Source organism: Manacus vitellinus, unplaced genomic scaffold (assembly GCF_001715985.3).
Source record: "Manacus vitellinus isolate BGI_N305 unplaced genomic scaffold, ASM171598v3 scaffold_6_pilon, whole genome shotgun sequence".
NCBI classification, from domain to species: Eukaryota; Metazoa; Chordata; class Aves; order Passeriformes; family Pipridae; genus Manacus; species Manacus vitellinus.
The window spans coordinates 34,957,800-34,970,912 of NW_021940750.1; the positions used below are offsets into that span (position 1 = coordinate 34,957,800).

General features: G+C 40.2%; 1 protein-coding gene across 2 annotated transcripts in view; it reads right to left on the minus strand.

The window, feature by feature from the left end:
• Positions 1 to 13,113, minus strand: part of AKT1 (AKT serine/threonine kinase 1) — a 68,171-nt gene that overhangs the window by 26,021 nt on the left and 29,037 nt on the right. For both annotated transcript variants that reach the window (XM_018082651.2, XM_018082652.2), the window contains exons 2-4: positions 9,632 to 9,760; positions 2,935 to 3,046; positions 22 to 169 (exon numbers count right to left, since the gene is read on the minus strand). In XM_018082651.2, the coding sequence (XP_017938140.1) occupies positions 22 to 169; positions 2,935 to 3,046; positions 9,632 to 9,760 (389 nt within the window). The remainder of the gene's footprint in view (positions 1 to 21; positions 170 to 2,934; positions 3,047 to 9,631; positions 9,761 to 13,113) is intronic.

Here is a 13,113-nt window from a genome sequence, read left to right on the forward strand (position 1 = left end):
ATTCCTGCTATGCCCACTTACCACTTTGTGTTTTGGCTTTGTCATAGAAACTTCCATTTCTTCGGCACCTGAATTATCACTGGGAGAGCCAGATCTAAAATCCATCATCTCTTCCTCTTGTTTCTTGAGGCTGTCTGCTACTGTTTGGATGGCTTTTGTCCATTCTTCCCTGGCAAAATATAGGCAAAGACATTCATTACTTGTGACTTTACCATCTGCCATTGCAAAGATCATCAAGGAATACAGAGCAACTAATGCTCTCTGAGGAATCAGTGGAAGATACAATGAATTATGTGCATTTTCAAGCACTGTAAAATGCATTTTTAAGACCACTTTCAACAACTATCTTTATTAACAGTACTAGAAACAAAAGACAACTGAAGTTCTCCCAGTCTGGATGTAATACAAGGCTTTTCACACAACAGAACTTTTAATAGGCATTCAGCTGATACGACCTGGTGATAGAGAGACTTACATAACAAAAACAGACTTGCCAAAACCAAAAAGCAAGAGGCTCCCATGAAGCACAAAGCAATTAAATGCAGCTTCTACATTTCTATGGTGCACTGAAACACATATCCAACTCCTGGGGACACTATGCCACCTTTTCGCACACATATCCCAAATTTTAATGGCAAGGGGTGTTCCTGGAGAAGGTATTAAATCCCAGGATACTCAGGTTATTCCTGTGTTATAAAGATGATGACAGCAGTACAGCAATTCCTGTGTAAACTTTAGCAGAATGTCAGCAAAAGCAGTGACATTTCATCTTAGGTCTTGGTTACGATAAAGTTTCCACAGCTGTTTCAGCAACGGGTGCTCTAACAGTGACCCCTTTGACTCCCATGGAGACCACTTCCACTCCAGTGTCCTTTGGGAAATTTCACACCTTTGGAAACTACTGAAGTGAAAGTTCTTGGCCTTCACTTGATTGCACTGCAAATTTATTGAACATAAAGAATACAACTCGTAAGGGCTTACAGGGTTTCAGGACAGGGTTTAAGACATACAGGGGCTGAAGGACTATCTGAACTTACCACGTTTTACTGTCTTTTGTATCTGTAGGGAATGGGATGTGGTGGTTTAGTTGGTGTTTTCCAGGCACTGGTTAAACTCTTCTCCCAAGGACAGCCCAGGTAAAACACTTTGCCACCGCAGCAGGAACAGCAGCAGCCAGTGCTAAACTGCTCTACATGCAATCTGCAGTGCAGCTGTGCCATCCTTATCAATGTCCCATTTTCCACTGGTTCTATGAAATGACTTTTTTTTTAAAAAAATCATATCTGAACATGTGTATTTTGGTTTGTGATGGATGGAAGAGGCAGATCATTCACCAGAGGAAGCAAAGTCCATAGGAAAAAGTGCCCAACACAAGATTCTAATTAAAACTGCACCACTCAGGGTTTTCCTGCCTTGTTCATTTTTTATTTTGGATTTTGCCTGAATATGCACTATCCCTCCAGCCCTGTCTGGGGCAGCAAGGTAACGCCAAATGTTCTGAACATTCTCGCTATACTCCCAGCACAGACTATTCCATCCACCATCACAAACACATTCCCTTATCTGCTAGTCATATTTTTCATATTCAGAATGGTTACAATAAGAACTTTTTCTTCTGTACTTTTCTCTCTCCATCTCTTTCAAAAAGCAAACATTGGTTTTAAAGGCACAGAGAAAGTTGAAGGTATATCTACCTTCATATCTCTTCTAAGATTTGTTACTGACTTGGTTGAGATCTCGACCCTCCTGAAGTGAGTATCTTTGATTTCTGGGAGACCAGAATTTCACCCTCAGCTTTTATGTCTCAAGAGTACACAACAGAAGTGACTAACACTCTGAGCCCCGAAGTGTCACAAAGCTGACTTAATTGGTTAGGAGGGAACAAAACAAGACTGAAATACAATCTTCTTCCAAGTGGAAACTGTTATTCACTCCCTTTAGGGTCACTGACCACAACGCTACTAAAGAAAACAAGGACTAGTTTCTTTTTCTTTGCTTTTAATTTGACTTCGCCTTCTTCTGATCATTGTAACAGAATTAAAAGCAATAACTGGAAACTTTCTTTAAATCAGTGCATGCAAAGGCTATGAAAACAAGAGGCAAATAATATTGGATAGAATTTACCGATCTTTAAACTAAACATGTGCCAGTATCATAGCTAGGGAATACCAGGGGTTTAAAATACTCATTCCCCTAGGGCAATGGTACTGGAATAATTTAAATTCAGTTTCTGAAGAGCGAGTAAATATTTAAATACTCAGTAGCTGCAGAATAGCTGTGCTGGAAAACTGTTCTCTCTGGAGGTAAGAGATCAATTCTCCAATGATGAGAGCACAGGATGCAGCTCTTAGCTTTGTTTCCTAACAGCTGAAACAGAAATCTGCACCTGCAGCAGATAACTATCACCTTTATTATCTAATTTGCATAAAACATTAGCAATCAGCAATGATACAACTAACTTTTCCTTTAGAAACAAGGTGTCTAAATAGACTTTAAAAGGTCAGTATTTTGATACAACTCAACTTTGCCTGAATCTCTATTTCACTTGTGCTTATCCTTCCAGAAACTCCCAGGTCAGAAACCCTTCATTTTACATACCCACAACATTTCCAGTGAGAAATGAACCTTACATTTCCAGAAATAACAACTACCTGTGTGCTGGTACACACCTGCACCTGTCCATTTTGGATACCCAACCTAGCAACTCTTCATTTACAAACTGCTCAAAATCCACTCTCTGAAACCCCCCCTTAGGGTACCTTTTATACTGGAACATGGACTAAAACTGAGGCGCTCAAAAATCATTTGTCGCTTTTCAGTCCAGACGTACATCATCTGATAAATAAGAGCTTCAGCAAAAGACTTGCTATTAATGCTGAAGACTTGCATCTGCTTTTGCAAGGAGTTTATGCATTAAATATGAATGAAACATACCGCTCCTCTGGAGTCTCCACATGAAATGTTCTTTCAATTACTGTGGTCCACTGGAGGCATCTAATGATAAATGTGTTTGGTTTAGGTCGTTCTGTCTTCATCAGCTGGCACTCTACCACAATCAAGGAAGAAAGAGTCATGGTACATAAGCAGGTTTAAATAATCATTTGTCTTTATTCTTATCTAGCAAACTGTTGTGATTAATCAGCCATAGAAATCTCTGTAAGTACTTCTTTAGGAGACTTGAGACAATTTACTGTGTTGATGAAACCAATAAATAGCTTGGGAGATAGCCATCTAAGCAGCACCGAAATCAAATTCTGCTTTGAAAGGCTCCACATTTGGTCTGCCCATAGAGGTAAGTAGAAATGTGATGTGATAACACAGAAGCCATTCAGACTCAGGTCCCAGACTCCAAAGGTCATCCAGAGCATAGCACATGGCCAAAGTCAGTTGATAATGCAGCAATTACATCCACTGAAACTAAAGTCAAGCCCCCACATTCCCTCCAGTTGACTTTCCCAACATAAAACCCTGTCCGTGGCTTCCAAGGAGTTGCCAGAGAGCACGTTTGGTCACTTTGCAGCGGCCTGAGGAAGATCAGACTCAGCATTTCCAGTCCTCAAACACTAGAGGGAACATCAAACTGCAAAGGCACCCCCTGAAAAGACCCCATTCCAAACGCCTTCGGGACAGCTGCCGCAGTCGGATGCTGTACGGACACACGGCTCACAGCTCCCCTCACTGCCAGAATTCAAGCACAGCCTAAAAAGGCTACAGAAGTACAGCTACATGCAAAGCCACCACTTCCTTCATCAGAATGCTCTACCGAGAGTTGAGCATTAATTTTTTTTAATTTCAAAATCACATCTACTACTTTAAGCTTCATAGGATGTTACGAGTGTTTATCCTTCCAATTTGGGCCTGAAAATGCACCTGACTAAAGGTACAGCTAATGCTATACTAACAGAGAGCTGAAAAATAAAAGAAAATCAATACCAACAAGAAGCTAAGACACTATATTTTTTACATTAACATTAATAGAAAATCTAATTAATTAAGAAGCTCCTGCTGGAGGAAAGTGAAATTAAGAAACCAAGTGAGCAGGGGGAAAAGAAATAAAATATAATTGTGGGTTTTTTCTTGCATTAAACTCTTTTCCTTGCAGTTAATGAAACCACAAGCTCGCTATTATTTGGTCTTCAGGTTCTAAATCACTTTCCAAGTAAATAAAAAGGCACTATGAAGACAAGAAGAAATTTCTGCTTACTGCTAGAGCTACAAACATCCTCCACCTTCAGAAACGTGCAACTTGAGGACAGAATCCACCAGAATTCGTACATGTCACTAAAGGCTACGCTGGTTCCATTAGGTTAATTTCATTATTGTGAAAATTTAGAATGCTCAGTTTTAAATTCAAGCTATTAATTAGCACCAAGATAAAATATTTACTGCCAGTGTTTTTGGGCGCCGTATTTTTGGCAATATATTTCATGCCTCATTTGCGGCTGGAATTATAAGCTTTTCAATGAGTAACTTTGCATTTTTCATGACAAGAAAAACCTAATTTTTCTTTAATAGCACGCTGAGGTTAATACTGCATCCTACTAAAGCACTGCAATTAGATAAGAGAAAGTTTATTAATGAGTCATGGAAAGGTTTTAGTGTGATAAACGGCACTCCTTCATTCACCCAGAATAAACAACTTCCACACAGCGACACAGCCCAGCGCCGTGTTCAGCCTCCCGGCCACCTCCATCCTCTCTCACTGAATGGCAATGAAAGCCAAACTACTGCACGGGCTGTTGCAGCCCAGCGCTGATAAATTCAGCTCAGAAGATCTCATTCCTGCTCCCAGACCGCCCACCTCAGTTTAGCTGCTCTTCTTTTTCTGTTGTTTGTTTGTTCTGCCTCCCATTTTTATCTGCTTAATGTGATTAGATTAAGGCCAGGGTTGTCCTCTACGAGCCTGCACAATGCAGCCCTAAGACACCGAATTTGGCTGAAGACTCGAACAATATCAGGCTATTTCTAACCTCGTGCTAATCCAGAGCTGTTTTCCCATACTTATCCAGAAGGGCAACATTATGAAGAAATAAACTGAAAGGTTTTGCTTACATTTTAAAACCAGACTTTACATTCACATTAAGTGCCTCAGATTCTGAAGAAGTAGCACAGACATTTAAATTAGCCATGAACTCTAAACTTTAACCATTTAATTTCAGCAAAATAAACCACACGAGGAGTTTTCTGTCATAAAAGAGGACCAATTAAACGTCACTCTTCCCCTAAATCAGCACTGTCCATTGATATTTGTTCAGCTTGCTGATCCAGCAATCTTTAAGGCATACAGCAAGATGAATAATAGAGATTTGTCAGTTAATAACCACTATAATTCAAGTATGTCACACAGAAGTGTTTTGTTTAGTGAACAATATGCTATCTAATTACCCTGCTCAATCATAACAGCACATATCAAGTAATACAGAAGGCTTTATTTTTAAATTGCTTTACCAAAGTGCTGTACCACATAGGTTCCAGAAAGTTTGAAACTACCACTTAGTTCCCCCCACATATGACAATCACATGGATTTTATTAACAAAATGAATAAACAGTAGGTTTTTTCTTACTTTTAAACCCAACTGTGTGCTCTTTACTGTAGTTGACAAGTTACAAAAGCACCAAACTTGCCTCCTCTAACCATGTACTGCAACATGAACCACTCCAGCAGAGCACAGACACGGACGATGTGTAATATCAGGTCTGATTTATAGCATGTTTGGAGGTTCTGCTTAAAAACATTCACATTTCAAATATGGGCCGAGGGTCACTCACCCACTTGGAAGACAGTTTTTCCTGTCAAACAGGCAAATGTAAGTATTCCCCATTTGCAACAAAGTAAGTACTATAAACAGCAGCCTGTTAAAAATGATTTAAATTGCTCTAAAGAACCTCTTGATTCTTTCCTGGCGTTTGGTCTTTTAAAGTAAGTAGGACAGAGAAATTGTTCCTAACAGGAATAGACACCAAGGCATTCAAATGTAAATTACCATTTTGTATTTGAAAGACACTTAGTATTATCCTGGTGACTTTCTAAAATGTCACAATATTTGCTTTCCCAGCACTTAAGCTAAAAGGCAGATTACTTTGGATGAAAGTGTCAAACTCTGCTCCCTATATAATGACATCACACTTGAAACAATAATGTAAAGGAAGAATCCTTCCCCTTCCCTGCTTTGGTTTCTTTAAGGAAGGGTATGGAGAAAAAGAGAAAAGAAAAAAAAAAAAAAGAAAAAAGGTAAATGAGGAAAGAAGAATGATGAAGAAATAAAACTTTGGAGAGACAAACAGGAATGTTATGTTGAAGTTCTTGTTTTCTGCTAGCACCACTGGATAGATTCACCTTGGATAGATTCATGCTGTGCCTTGCTCAGCATGGCACAAGCTAGGAGCACCAAGTTACAGACCTGCACTAAGGTGGCCCTTAGTAACAGCAGACAAAAAATTCAGCCACTAATCTGGCCATCCCAAGCCCTCTGATAAATGCTTGACTGCAGACACACAGTCCTGCCCCAAAAGGAGCTCTCGTATTGTTGAGCAATTATGTTTTCAGCTGTACAACAAAACCACCACAGTTCACCCTCCTTTTTGACAGCCGGGAGAAATAATCCTTTTCTAACAGGAGCAGCCTCTCTCTCCATGTGGTTTTTCACAATATACTGCTTTTCTCAGCTATATGGTTTTAAAGGCTTATAACCTAATAGGGAGACATACATGATAATCCAAGATTACAATCAGCATGAAGGCTACTTATCTCACAGATTTACAACACAGGCTCTATTGGTTATTCATCTGCAGGGGCTTTGGAGCAGAACTTTTAGGTACAGGTTTCTTTTTTCCTTCTATCTTATTAGTGGTGAAGTACAGAACACAAATGCAAATAAGACTCAAATATCTCAGTTAAATGCTCAGGTACCATCATTCAGAAGTTCTGCTTTGTTTTTTGGGGGTTTGCTTGTTGTTTATTTGTTGTTGGGTTTTTTTAAAATAAATCACCAGTAGGTTAATTCCAGACAAAATAAACTCCTTAAGCACAGCATTAAATTACAAACATAAATATATGGCTATTTAAAATGGAGAATTAGCTGGTGAAAAAGTTATTTAAATTAAATAAATAGTGAGTCTCTCTCTACCTAGAGGGGCTTAGAAACAAGTTTTCAAAAATGTACTACCAAAACCCTCACAGACTGAAAGGAAAAGTCTAGTGTAGCAGAAAGAAGAGACTGTCAAACACATGGAGAGCACACTGTTTATTGCTAATACTTTCTTCATATCTGTTAAGGAAAAAGACAGGTAATTGGTATCTTCTATCACTCTTTTCTCATGAATGGAGTATTTTCTACCTCTCATGGACTGCCAAAATCACTCAATATGAATTTTACACTACAAGTAAGAAGAGTCCCCTACTCATGACAAAACTCCTTTTACTTGCAAAGATAAAAATGCCAACATTATATTACAGCAGAAGAGGTAAAGATTTTAATCAGAGACATGGGACCACTTCCAAAGAACAGACTGACAGAGACAGCCTGCCATCTCATTAAGGAAAAAAATCTAGTTCACTAATTAAGAAAAAAAGTCAGGGCTATCATGGTCTCTTGGAGGAAAAGAAAACAGAAAGATTAATTTTTACAAAATATTTAAGCTAAATTCCCCCCCCCATTCACTAGCAGGAGGCTTCTATAGGCCTGTGCTCTGGCCTGAGCCTTCCTCTAGAGACAGCTCGAGTTCACTCACATTAACTCAACAAATTAACCCAAATGAATGTATCAGGCAAGCAGGTTCAAAGGGAAAGCTTATGGTGCAAAACACATCCAAACAATACAAGTGTGGAGGGCACCCAGAAGGGAGCTGCACATCAGGTGCTGGAAGCACCATGTGCTACTTCCTATGTGAGAAATTAAATCCTGGTGGGGAAACAGCTGCTTCTGTGAGCCCAAACCCACAAAAATGACTTCTAGCAAGGGGGCCACACTCCAATCATCAAGACCTTCCTGATCTGCCACTAGTTCACCATGCAAGAGTCAGTCTAGGAACATCCTCCCACCCACCACCCAGCCTGCAATGCCTCTTAGAAGGGCTACACCTTATCCACAGGCACATGCCGCATCTTCTCCGACCATGCTCTGATGCCATGGTAACAAACCTGTTTATCTATAAATGCTGAGACTGATGGGCTCAATCTGCCAGAAAAAGCACTATATTCCTGTTGTGAAAACCTATTTAAGTTAACTAGTTTTGAAGGCAACTTGAACAAAGAGAAGGCAATGGACACATTTTTACTCCTTAGCACTGAGCTGCCCAAGTAAATGCAGTTAGCAGCAAGAGGATGGAAGTGTCCTGCAGAAAGTGCATTTGTTAAAAGCCTCTGGCTATAGACCAAGTACTGAATTAATTCATGAATTAATGGCTTTCCGCTGCTTTTCTTTACCTTCTTGATCTGTAAGGAGATACCAGTCTAAAGAGGAAAGTACTGTCATTACTGAAATGAAAACACTATGACAATTCTCTCTCTAAAACGAGGCAAAAAGCCCCAAAGCACTCTTAGCATCCTGCACAGAGGCACCAGGCAACAGCACATCCACTATTTATTCCCATCATCAGTCAGAACAGGTATATGCTGCTACTGGAGGAAAAATAACAAACATTTGCATTAATTCCTGGTGCTGCCCAGCCCTCTTAGGACCAGGGTGTTCCAAAAAATCTGCTTAATGATCAACTACAAAGATGAATCCCATGTATTTGAAGCTATCTGTAAGGAAGAGGGAAAGCCCCTGCACCCTTCTTCCTGCAGAGCTTTGCTCCCACTAGTCACCAGGAACACGGAACAGATCGTTGTTAATAACAGGTGCCATGATCTATTTTTAAGTGGTGGAACGAGACACAGGCAGATCATGAGACAGGAAAGATTAAGAACAGGAGAAAATAAAAGCTGGAAGTATACAGAGAAAGGTTAAAAACATGAGCAAGAGAAGGAAATTATCTTCAGAGTCTTCTATCACATCCTGTGCTGCAGCACCTGAGCAAAGTCGGAAATGTTTGCATAGGAAAGAGTGCAGAGGTTAGGAGATGTTATTATTTCCAAATCTTTTTGTTGGCTTTAATAGAAGAAACATGGTTTTGTGTTCAAAATTAAGAAAAATCAAGCTTGTTTCATTAAAACCAGTGCTCACTCTGCATTCTCTTGTGCTAACAATTAAATAACTTTGATCTATGTCAATGCCACTGGAATTCAGACCTGGTGGCAGAACAGAGGCTGAAATGCTTTGGCTGTGCCTACCTGTCAAGTACTGGGACATGTGCCTGGGTTAATTTCCACTTTAAAGTAACTTGCTGAATAACATACATACAGAATATTAACAAATAGATTGATTTTATTAGATAACTAGAAATGGTAAATTAGTAGAAAACTGGTAAAAAAAAAAAAGGCAAAAAAAAAAAAAGCAGAGCATCAAACCCCCACATCACAGTCATTCCTGAGAAACACAGCGGGGTTTATCATCTCAAATAAACACCTATAGTGTTTAGATACACCACTCGGGGCAGATCTGAATGTTACAGATGCAGCTTACCAGCTATGACTACAAGAAAACACCGACCCCCAAACTGGACGAGGGAGCAGGTAAGAACACTTACGAGCTACTGAGAAGTTATTTAGAGGTGATTCCCGCTGGTCGACATCCTGCGGTCGCTCCTTGTAGCCAATGAACGTGCCATCGTTCTTCAGGAGAAAATACCGTGGCCTCCATGTTTTGATGTATTCTCCTGGAGAGACAGGATGGGCAAAGGGTGAGAACATCAGAAAACACCCCAAAATACTGACTCACCGATAATTTTTTTTTTGTTAATATTGAAACTACATGTCATTCTGACAGCAGCAGTTTTAAGAACATTCAGTTCAGTCTGATACAAACAGTGGAAAAATACAGGCACTGAGTCAGATACTGCTAGCAATGTTAACCATAAAAATGGGACTTCATAGAAGGTAAACAGCTATGTTTTGTTCTTCCATCTACTCCGATTTCCATTCAAATTCTGCAACATCTGCCTTAAATGCATTTTAAATTTTAAAAAAATCAGAGCAGATGTCCTATGTATTATTTTTGCTATTGTCATTTTTCATACTGACAAGTGGAGAAATTTTTTTCATTTACATTTTGCAGCGCAAGTATTTTAAACAACAATGGGTAATTTACTAATTAGTCAACTGCTTTATCAAACCAACAGTCACTTTTAGACCGTAAGAAGATAATTCTCTGCTTATGTTACATAACATCACTCACTCCTCTCACAATATCTCAAGCGTGAAACATGAGATGATATATCACAATATGAAGGGGAAAACACTGGATGATGTATAGCCACCACAAAGAAGAAAACAAACATCTATTCTGAAAGATATGCCACCTTTCTTTGTCAGAGAAAATATCCCTTGCTCACACCATGCTACTGCTTCTCTGAGTAACCTGCATAGGTGTGTGACTGTGTTACAGCCACATTCCAAACGTCCAGCAGTAGAAATAAAAGAAAAAAGTTGATCAAAACATCAAAACCTCAGTTATTTACGGGATTTATTTGTAAGATACTGGTCTTCAGGTAAGGAAGAGAGAGGTTCCACTGTGGCTCTTCTGGATGACTGTCAATATGCCTTGGCTTTTTGCTTATTGACCAGACTGTCTTCTCAGGCAGTCTCTCAAGAACCTCAAATAGCTTTTCATGGAGCCAAGCTGCCCCTCTAGGTCCTACAAGGTCCTGCAGTAGTATTTCTATTCAACTGAGTCATAAAAACCTCACTTAAGATGTTATTCAAATCACACTACTGGCCACACTTTTCCAACTCTGCTCACCCCAACAACTGATTATAAAAAAATTAAAAACAAATGGTCACTACAAAGCACCCACAGTTGAGCATCAGCTATCCCTTCTCTCTTGAGTATGGTTTCTTACTTGTTTGTTCAACACTGGTGAGAGGACGAGGGAGCACAGTAGGAGCCAAGTTCCTTTTCCAGCCTGTGCACCCCATGGTGCTGCCCTGAAGCGGCTGGTGCCCAGTGCCCACAGGTTCATCTGCTGGCAAGCTCTTCAAACAACCACCCAGAGCAGTGAAAGGAGGAGGCTCACCAGACTTATTGGCTCTGGCAACCTTCTGCTGCTCTCCTATTCTCCCAGGCTCCACTCACACCCTCTTTTCCTGCTGCTCAGCTTTCCTCTGCCAGTAATTTCTCTCCCAGCGAAGTGCACCCTGCCCCAGGAACTCCCTTGCAGCTGCTTTGTCTCCTTCCTCTCCCCAGAGTCCTCCTCTCCGTCTGTGGTGCAGTTTCACCCTGCTTTGGGCACCAGCTGTGTCACTTCTCTGTTCACGTCCATCCCGTCCCCTCCTGCACACCGAAGCAGAAGCAGCCCCGAAGCCCACACCACACAGCCACGGGCACACACACCCCCACCAGCTGCTTTCACCTGTTTAGTCCTTGTTGGGCTTTTCATTTTCTATGTAAAGCAAAAAAACTAAGAGTTATCGAACTGTTGGAGAGAGTTGCACAGAGCTACCTTTGCAGTGGCCATGTCTGCAGAAAACATCCACTTGCACTGAGGAAACAGGTATGGGGCAAGAAAGGGGAGAGGAAAAGGAAGGCGCACAAAACTTCTCAGTGTTCCTTTTAGAGACATCTGTTACTGCTGTAAGTCTTACACTGACCTATAAAGGGTTTACAAAAGTGTCATCATTGCTCCAGGAATTTCAGAACTCACCTACAGCTGTCATGGTTTAACATTTATAAGCAAGGAGGTAAATGTAGAAGGTTTTGTTGTCAGTATCTTTTTAATTCTGACCTTAATTAAAAGCTGAAAACTTTCCGGGATCAGTAGGAGATTATGAAGCCTTCCACATTTAAATTATCAGTCCAACTCAGCTCAGATCAGTGAGATTACTCCAATCTCATTACTATTACACCACAGATGTGACTACAGGAATAAGAAGATACGTGGCACATTCTGCCCAGCTCTTGACTAGAGGTTTGCCAGGTAAGCAGGTCAGGGAGGTGGCTGTCCAGACTATCACAATTTTGGAACACACTGTTACATACCTGACTCGTTGGTATTTTCTTCTCTTGCATAAAGCACACCCAGGAGACCTAGGAACCACCACATACCCCTTATGATACCTGCACTTAAGACTAAATACAGATTTGATGGGACATAAAATATCTGAACAGAGGCAAGACAGAGTTTCCACCTCCCTTACTCCCTAATTTGTGCTACACATCTTTCCCATTGGCATTTACAGAGGGGACATCTATTTTTTGCAGATTCTGAAATTATTATCTGGTTATTTTCAGTGAAGCACGCATAATTTTGCACAAAATTACACTGTACTGTCACAGAAGACTCTTCCTCTTAGATTAGATGCTTATGTTTGGCTCTCATACTTTTTTACAGCTTTATCCCCACCGATCTGTTTCTCTGTTAGAAACACATCATCTAACAGGATTAATCACACAGTCTTTAAATTGGTGCACTCCATACATATATATAGCATCCTCCTCCACACTCACTCTTTCTCTGTGAAAAATCAAGGATTTCATTACTGCCAGGCTTTTTGCAAGGATTGTTCTACTTGGATCTTCCCTTAGCCATTGCTTTAGCTGGTTCTAGTTCCTGAACCACCTTTCTCATTTGCAAATAGATAACATGATTTTATTTAAACTTCTTTTCCACATGTCTGGAGCTTAATGAATCCTGTAATATGGGAGCCTACATATTATTGGTTATTGCTCTTGCCAAGGACAGTATGAGGCACAGTCCAGCATCTGTGGTATAAATTTTTATTATATAACACACTGAGGTTGTACTTCTGCATCTTGCAGCAAAGTGGTAAGACACTGCCTGGTGTGTGACTTCCCAAATAGATAACCTCCAAGTATAATTTTACATTCAAACCTGAGCAAACTATAGTTCCTCTACAGAAGTTTGGACACACAGATTCACAAACACAGTCATTAAAAAAAATGTACAAAGTGCGTATTCTTCAGAAACAAGTTTATATTTTTATGATTAGCCAAAACACTATAAATGGCCTACAACCCATGAGGACCACATCAATCGTGACAGCAAAACTGACT